At 32.7% G+C, this 9,112-nt stretch overlaps 1 protein-coding gene across 1 annotated transcript; it reads right to left on the reverse strand.

The window, feature by feature from the left end:
* Positions 1 to 6,397: 6,397 nt before the first annotated feature.
* LOC109192496 (auxin-responsive protein IAA26-like) lies at positions 6,398 to 8,734 on the reverse strand. The gene is made up of 6 exons (XM_019343163.1): positions 8,285 to 8,734; positions 7,717 to 8,188; positions 7,129 to 7,403; positions 6,897 to 7,017; positions 6,702 to 6,766; positions 6,398 to 6,607 (listed from the first exon to the last, which is right to left on the reverse strand). The coding sequence occupies exons 2-6, from the start codon at positions 8,130 to 8,132 to the stop codon at positions 6,585 to 6,587; spliced, it is 900 nt and encodes a 299-aa protein (XP_019198708.1). The 5' UTR covers positions 8,133 to 8,188; positions 8,285 to 8,734; the 3' UTR covers positions 6,398 to 6,584.
* Between the last annotated feature and the right edge of the window lie 378 nt (positions 8,735 to 9,112).

The raw sequence follows: 9,112 nt of genomic DNA on the forward strand, positions 1-9,112 counted from the left end.
ATATATGTCTGTGATTAATTACTATGTTACCATCCTATTATGTGTTTGCAATTAATATATTATGTATGACTATCTGTAATTACCCTATTATGTGTCTTCAATTTATTTATAAGCACATAAATTGTTAACGGTATGTACAGGATATATCAACTCTTGACACATAAGGTTATTTTAAATTAAGCAAACTCCATAATGCAAGTAGACTGTGGTCTATAGTATAACTTTTGTAATTTTAAATTGGCCATAAATATTTCATAAACGTTTTCAATTATGTGTTTGCTTTTCATTTCACGTTTGATTATCTTACATATTAGTACTCAACACTTTATAATTTCAATCAATTAAACCTTTATATGCACAAAAGATAATTCTAATTTGTTGAGTACTATTAACACAATATGTTACAATATAGTATCTGTTCATAACTACTTTCTCAACTTACTGATGACTCAAACTCATGACCTCCCGTTTGGGATCGTTATACTGTGCTCCATGCATGGTGCACACTGATGCAAAAACGACATTGTTTTGACGTCGACTTAAAAAAAAATTCAGAATTGCATAACTCCACATCCATAATTTCATAACTATACATCCAGAATTGCATAACTATACATCCAGAATTGCATAACTACACATCCATAACTTCATTACTATACATCCAAAATTGCATAACTACACATCCATAACTTCATAACTATAAATCCAGAATTGCATAACTTCATAACTATAAATCTGGAATTGCATAACTTCATAACTATACATTCAGAATTGCATAACTATACATCCATAATTTCATAACTATAAATCCAGAATTGCATAACTATACATCCATAATTTCATAACTATACATTCAGAAATTATGCACAACATAATGTTGTTGACGGGAATCGAAATTTATTTTTTTTATTTATTTTTAAGTTGGACGCGTGTTTTTAGTCAAAACGACGTCGTTTTTGCATCCGTATGCACCATGCATGGTGCACACAGATGCACATCATGATTTGCCTCCCCTTTGAAAGAGTCACTTCATGCTACTAAATCACAAGGTCATTGACAATTCAATTAATTAACTTTAATAAGTCTAGAACATTATAAGTATATATAATTTAAAAAAAAAAAAAAGCATCAATATTCGATTTATTACTATCATATGATTGTCCATTTTAAAAGATCCTGCATGATAGAAATATTACTCATGATTTTCATATATGTAAATCATGTTATACCTACTCCATCATTCATTTTGAGTAATTATTCCAAATTTTTGTTGCAAATAAATAATAACTTTTAATTTTTAAGCCGAGGTTAGTGAGTATTTTTCTTTTAAAAAGTAAAATAAAAATCTGCTAAGATATAGGCATATAGCTAGGTGACACCAACCTATTGGTGCTCCAACGTGTAGATATATAGGTTTGGAGTAATTATATATCTTCTTTGAATTCAACAATTTATTATTTATATTTGACCAATCTTTCCATTTTTTAGGTATACGTAAAAGTTCATCAATGGTGACAAGATTACCCTATTATACCACAAAGACCAACCAGTTTTTTTTTTTTTTCTTTTTTTCTTTTTTTCCAGATTTACACTGTACTAAAATTTACTTGTCTATTGAGTGAAATATTTACAAGAATTGAATTGATATTGTATTTTTCATGGCCTAAATCAAGTTTGATATAAGGCTTGTAAGACGAACAATTATAGTAAGAAAAGAAAGTACAGTTTATATGAATTGTCCATCCAAGAAAACTTCTACTCGGTATGGTTTTTGGATTATCTCAATCTCTCATATTGATTATTTTATGTGAATATATTATTTTTATTGCAGGGATTACGATTTACGATTATGTTTCACCACTTATAAATATGAATTATCAAAAGAAGAGATGAACATTATCCAATCTTAGATCGAAGACATGCCATCTTTCTCATATAATTAACTTCTACATATTAAAACAATAAGGTGCGATTTGGCATGGACCATTGAAAATAGCTATGGTTTTTCCTTTATGAGTTTTTATGTAAAAAAAATTGTGTCCTTTATTTAATTTTCATAGGGGAATAATCGAGTAAGTTGAGTCTAAATAGTCAAAACTCAAGCTCAACCGAATTTTAATTTTTTTTGAGTCCGAACTCGACTCGACTTGAGTTCAAGCTATTCGAGTTCGGCTAGAATGCAGACACTAAAGTTTTTTTTTTTTTTTAATACAAAAATTATAATATAAACATTCGCCTAGTTGATAGTATTAGCTGGTTGTATAAATATATTTAGTTTGGAAATAATGTTTGGTAAATTAGCGGTAATTAGCTGATAGCTGATTACTTGCAAAATGACTTTTAAGGGTATAATTTATTTTATCAAAAAGGTGATCGAAACATATGTTTTGAGCAGCTTTTTGAATTTTAGCGTTTTGAAACAATAAGCTATTACAAAAAATTGATTAACCAAACACTCATATTGGTTGTTTAACCAAGTCAAACAATTAATAGTGAACAAACAAACTAAAATTGACTGATAATATAATTAATTATGTTACCAAATAGAACTTAAATAAAAACATTTATTGTTGCTATTTGTGGTCTTTTATGGTAGTTGATGATGTTTCCTTATTGCATGCCATATAACATAACTTGATATTTGTGGTCTTTTATGGTAGTTAATGTTTCTTTATTGCATGCCATATAACGTAAGAGGGAAAACGTTGGAGAGCTAAGCAAGATTAATAATCATTAACTAACATCAATCAATCAATTTTTAGGAGTTAGATTCAACAACGGTAGTACCAATAATGGCTCCAAATTTAATCGCCTATTACCTATAGGTAAGATAATGAAAGATCAACGGTACATGATTTGGAGTCTTAAGTAGACATCATTATGGTTGAATTCCACAAATTATCATATGATATCGCACTCCTACCCTCTTAAATTTACTACAAATATCATGTTACTGCATATCAGTCACAATGAGATATTGATTGAATTAATTAGTTCACTACAATTAAATTTTTATAATTTTTAATATATCTAAAAACATAATAAGTCTCAATCAAGGTTATATCTCTTATTTATGTCCATGTTGTTAATGCTAATCATTTTGTACATTGTGCTTTTAGAGTTGTACTATATAATTTTTTGGACAAAAATACTCATACCGCTATAACTTCCGTTAAGACTCTCCAGTTGGCATCAATATCCACTAGCTAGGGATGTGAATCCAATCTAATCTAATTTGTTCTACCAATAATGAATTTGGAGAATTGGATCGGATGCGGATTGAAGGGCGGATCCAAAATTTTAAAAATTAATTTATAAAGTTAATACACAATTTAGTCCTCTATTATATTAGTTTTACTTGATTTAGTCGTAAGTGACTTTTCGTGCTTAATTAAGTCCTGAACTTGAATGATTTTATCCAATTAAACCCTTTATTAATAATTCCGTTAATTAACCGTTAGAAGCAGAGTCAACATGGTAATTTCCTCTCCTTCCTAATTTCTCCTTCCTAATTTCCATTCCATCTTATTTTACTCTGCTGTAATTAAAAAAAAAAAAAAAAAACATAAAGTAGCAAGAAAAGTTGTGCAAAAGATCATAGAAAGATAGATACACCAATCGTTATATCCTACACCACGGCGCACATAGCACTGTGCGCCACGCGCCTCCCAAAACGACATCGTTTTGGGGTAGTGTTGGGAGGCGCGGTAGGAAGTTGCTGAGATTATGTGTATTTGTTCACAACGTTATGTGTATTTGTTCACAACGTTATGTGTATTGGTTCATACAGTTATGTGTATTTTTTATACAATTATGTACATTCTTTTTATACAATTATGTACATCCGAATCAGAAAATTTGTGTGTATTATGCTAAGAGTTGATGTGTATTATGTTAAAAGTTTATGTTTATTATGTATTATGTTAGATTATGTGTATTATCTTTTAAAAAGAGTATGTATATTTTGTTATATAATTATGTACATTCATGTATAACATTATGTGTATTCTAGTATAACATTATGTACATTCTTGAACAGCAAGTTTTTTTTTTAAAGAAAGAACTACTGCCATTCACTGGGGCGGGAAATTTCAAAAAAAAAAAAATTAAAACAACGTCGTTTTGCATCTGGGCGCATAGTGCAACGCGCGCCGTGGTGTAGGATATAAATTGCCATAGATACACAGAGAGAGATCGGAGAGAGATGGGTTAGGTTTGTGGGTGGGATTTTATTTTTTGGGCCGTTGTGTAAAAACAAAATGGTCTCAGTGGGAAATGTGAATCAATGCAACGCCAGAAATAAGTCGAGCTTTTTGCCAATTTCCATAAATATTTTATGCAGTGTTGCAAAAATTGCACCTAAACGTTGATTAATCGGTACCTAAACACTAGACAGTCCGTCTCCTAGGCACTTTAAGTGCCTGCCTAGACGGTCTCTAGGCGCTTAGAAGACACTTAGTAATTTTTTCAACATTGATTTTAAGTTATTGCTGATACAATTAAATTATAGTCAAGGAAGAAGATGGAATAGAAATTAGGAAGAATTGGGCAATATGACCAAAAGGGAGGAGTGAGAGAAATTACTATGCTGACCTTGCATCTAACCGTCAATAGATGGAATTACTAACAGAGGTTTTATTATTATTATTATTATTATTATTATTATTATTATTATTATTATTATTATTTTGAGTACTAGCTACTAACAGATTTAATTGGATAAAATTATCAAAGTTTGGGACTTTTAAATTATAATAGCTGGTTACCATTTTATAGTCAAATAAGAAAGTAGTTATTAAAGAATGAGTTAATACCCAAAATCGTCTTTGATTATAGTGGTTTTTTCTCAATTTTGTCCTAAACGACTTTGGTGACTTAATGTAGTCCCATAGTTTTGAGTTTTTACTCAATTTCGTCCCAGACTTTTGTGTTTTTGCTCAATTTAGTCCCGCATTTGTTATTCCGTCCATTTGTTGTTAAATAAATAGACAATTAAGTAATTTTAATATTGGCATCTCTTTATTCATAGACATGTGAAGTACGAAATCCCTCTTTTTTTTACGAATTACTCCTAGAATCACTTCTATAGCTGCGAATATAAAATTTGATTCGTAGGTCTGAAAGTAACTCTGGGTGTAATTCGTGTAAGAAAGAGAGATTTCTCACTTCGCAGATTGAAAGTAAAGAGAGGTCAATATTGATATTATTGAATTGTCCCTTTATTTAACACCAATTTGACGGAATAACAAACGGAGGACTAAATTGAGCGAAACACAAAAGTCTGGGACTATATTAGGTCACAAAAGTCGTTTAGAATGAAATTGAAAAAAGTCACTATAGTCGAGGACAATTTTAGGTATTAACTCATTAAAGAATTGACAGTTGACAAACTAAATATTATACAATTATCCAATGGATTGAGATATATAGGAGTTGATTCAAGGGAGAACTTATCTTAAGAGAGAAGTGCAAACGAATACTTAGTCATTAGTTTGAATGAACCCAACATAAATCCTTATGGGTTCATAATTTTTAGGCAAACTTGACCTATTCATTCATACATTAAAGATGTCAGCAATTTGAGGACTAACAAGTATTTGGCAAATTATTGTGTGGCCATGCGCTCAAAACGATGTCATTTTGATATTTAAAAAAAAACTGTTAGTTAATAATAGCGTCTGTTGTAATTGCTTATGTGTTAAAATAATGAATTTTTTGGAATAAGATAATATATTTTATGAGTTAAAATAATATACTTTATATATTTAGAATAATAAACATTCCAGGGTATGATAATGTATTTTATGAGTTAGAATACTGTACTTTATTTGTTAGAATAATGTATTTTATAAGTTAGAATAATGTAATTTATGTGTTAGAATAATAACCTTCTAGGTAAGATAATGTATTTTATGAATTGAAATAATGTACTTTATGCTTTAGAATAATGTACTCTACGAACTATAAAAATGTATTTTATAAATTAAAATAATATAATTTATGCTTTAGAATAATATCCTTCTCATCATATTGGACCGTGATTCACACAGTTATACAGATCACAGTCCACGCAATAATGCTCCAAAGTATTTCTTTTAGGACCCAAAACTAGGTTGCGAGGTATTTTTAATTAGATTGGGCCATGGTAATCTGGGTTGGTGCAGTTCAAGTTTCAATCTCATTGTGTATATGTTTCTTTATCTGCCATTATTTCTATATTTTCCATAATACATAAAATGCATCCTTAAAAGAGAATTGCTTGGTTCAGAAATGGCACCACCAATACCACGGGTAAACAACGGGGTAAAGAGTTATAATGCACATGAGTCAAATCACACTAAAAGATTGAATCCAATCAATTAGTTATTCTAACTCATGAGTCATGACTTTGTAATTGTTTGTCTTCACAGGAACGAAAAGATTGCTGGAATTATACATACAATTACATGTTTATTTTTTTCTGAACATTTCTGCTTCAACTCAAAATTTTATCCAAAAACATAGATGACTTACAAAAACAACTCAACACAATATTTGCAAAAGACTCTTCACACAAAAGGCTGCTTAGCTTCCTCCTTGTTAAGTTAGAGCTTCACCTGCTTCCCACCTGAAACTTATCAGAACCCGACACTTATATCAGAAGACGACGCTATATATATCATCACACAACATATCCAAGAAAGTGAAGAAATCGAACTCACGGCTTAGACTCGAGAGCTCAGAGGTTTTCAACACGCGCAGCCTCTTCACAGTCGACACAAACATTCTGAAATAAGATATGTTGAAGACATATTGATCAGAACATGTCTGTTTCTTGGATTGTTTGGTGCATACTAAGATGTTTTTTGTGTTGAATCATGAATAAGGACTAAACGGGCGAAATAAAAAGTGCTTACTGCCAATGGACATCATCCCCAACGAGCATCGTGTCCCCTTCATTATCCTCGTAAACCAGGGTATATTCCCCGCTTCCATCTAACAATCCAGTTATCGCTTTCTCTCCCCCTTCAGTTTGAGCTAAAACATAGAGAGGAGGACTCGAATCAGAATACTGTTACTAGAATACAGTTAATCATGATTCGTATATCGAAAACACTTAGGAAACTGTCAAAGTTATGGGAAAGAAACCTGCAAGAAGGCCTTTAAAGAGTTCATTGACAGCAGAAGCAAGTTTTTCGTAGCTGTCATAGGCGCTGAGATCCACTTTTCTTCCAATCGGGATTCCATCCATGTTAATCTTAACAAAGAAACCTTTTTGGCTCCTTTCCATCGGTTTTTCACTCGAAAACTTGTTCGAGACTGCATTTTGTGACTCCGGGATTTGTTTCAGAGAGCTGCTACTTGCAAGATTCTTCCTGAACGAACGAAGTGGCGGCCACCCCACAACTGGAGAAGGAGCAGTCCTTTAGTTCCCCATAGCACAAGAATAGCACAGGGTCAGTATCGTTCGATCAAAATTATTGCTAAATCATCATAATCCAATCCATATATGAAAGAAAACGCATCCACGATTCATTCTTATTTCTCTAGACCAGGGAATCGGATCAACCAAACATCTTTCTGCAATTAGCTAATGCTATTAACTAATCAAACCCACTAACCCAATCAGCTAACGGCTAACAGCTAACAGCTATTTACCAAACACCCAGACTTATAAAACAATTGTGCAAGGACTACCAAGACAGTGAACATAACAAAACAGTGAGAAAAAGAAACCTTTTCTGAGAGGTGTTTGGCACAGCAGGTGGTGAAAATGCCATCTTCTCTGAACTGTTCAAGTCTACACCTTTAGAACACCCAGGTTGTGATGGTTCCTGGGGCCTCACAGGCAAACACTGGCTCTGGCTGGGTGATTGAAGGCCAAGGAAGGATGAGAACTGATGGGGGGGTTGGGCTCCATTAACAGGAGCTTCCAAGAACCCTCTCTTTGCAGAAGCACAGGAGAAATGGGTGAAGGAGAGGTGTGAATGTGAATCATCTCTTCCCCTAACCTTGGACCTATCTTTCACACACCACTCTCCATCTGGTGGACCAAGCCTCAGTTCCAGCTTTTTCTCTTCAGAAACCCCATGGCTTCTCCCTTCAAACAGAACCTTATTGCATTTCTCTTCCTTTCTTGAATATCCCTCCATGTTTTTTTTCCTGACAACACAAAATAAACAAAAAAACCCACTCCACAGAGATCTTTCTGCAGACAGAAAGAAGAAAAAGGCACCAACTTTTCAAGAATTTCACATTGGAAGATCAGAATATTAAAAAAAAAAAAAAAAGATGAGAACTTTACCAATTAAAGCTGAAAGTTATAGACACCCCCATGCCTCAACCTCAAGAACTGTGAAACCCAGACAGTGAAACCTGAATGGAGTGTGACAGACTACAAGATGAAGAGCAAAGACAAGAAGAAACAGGGAAAACTACAAGTGAAGTGTTAGCTAAATAGGATTGTGATCCAAAGCTTTAATTTTAATTTCTCTGGTTTTCTTTATTACAAACTTTCTGTCTTTTTGTTGGGAGTAAAGAAAGGCTGAAAGCAAGGGGATTAAAGATTGGAAGAGATTAGAAGAAGGAGAAAGAATCTGTTTTTGTAAACGGAATTGGAGAAGTTCTCACACAAGACGCAACCCTTGAAATTTGTTGTGATCCGTGGGCAAGGCAGCAAGCGTGCTCTGCTGACTCTCTCTCTGTCTAGAAAAACAGATACCTCATTACTGTGTGTGAGAGAGATAGAGACTAGAGAGAGAAAAGAGACATTAATATACATATAGAATGACAATGACAGAATTCCTGTGATAGTAATTTTTGCGGCAAATGCAAATTTAACATCCCTGACACCTACCTTTTCCGTTTCAATTTGAACAGAATTTGATGGTTCACAAAGTCAAGCACTCAAGCTTCATAGAGTACTTATCTTCTTTTTATTATTTTTTTAATGGGGTTCGAACTCCCACCCTGTCACCTCTCGTTATAACTTGAGGTCAGATGATTACTCAAAATATTAGTCTCGGAGCCGGGGCAAGTACCTACCTCTTCAAACAATAAACTCTTTTTCTATTTACGAATATGGTATTTGGTAAATAACTGTTAGCTGATTGAGTTAGTGATTTTGACTAAT

Source organism: Ipomoea nil, unplaced genomic scaffold (genome assembly GCF_001879475.1).
Source record: "Ipomoea nil cultivar Tokyo-kokei standard unplaced genomic scaffold, Asagao_1.1 scaffold1770, whole genome shotgun sequence".
Taxonomy (NCBI): domain Eukaryota; kingdom Viridiplantae; phylum Streptophyta; class Magnoliopsida; order Solanales; family Convolvulaceae; genus Ipomoea; species Ipomoea nil.

Excerpts from the sequence above, each read along its gene's own strand:
- LOC109192496 (XM_019343163.1), bottom strand. The coding sequence starts at position 8,132 with ATGGAGGGATATTCAAGAAAGGAAGAGAAATGCAATAAGGTTCTGTTT. Across the intron at positions 6,767-6,896 it reads GGGGATGATGTCCATTGGCA|AATGTTTGTGTCGACTGTGA; the intron begins GTAAGCACTTTT and ends ATCTTATTTCAG. Across the intron at positions 6,608-6,701 it reads TGAGCTCTCGAGTCTAAGCC|GTGGGAAGCAGGTGAAGCTC; the intron begins GTGAGTTCGATT and ends GATAAGTTTCAG.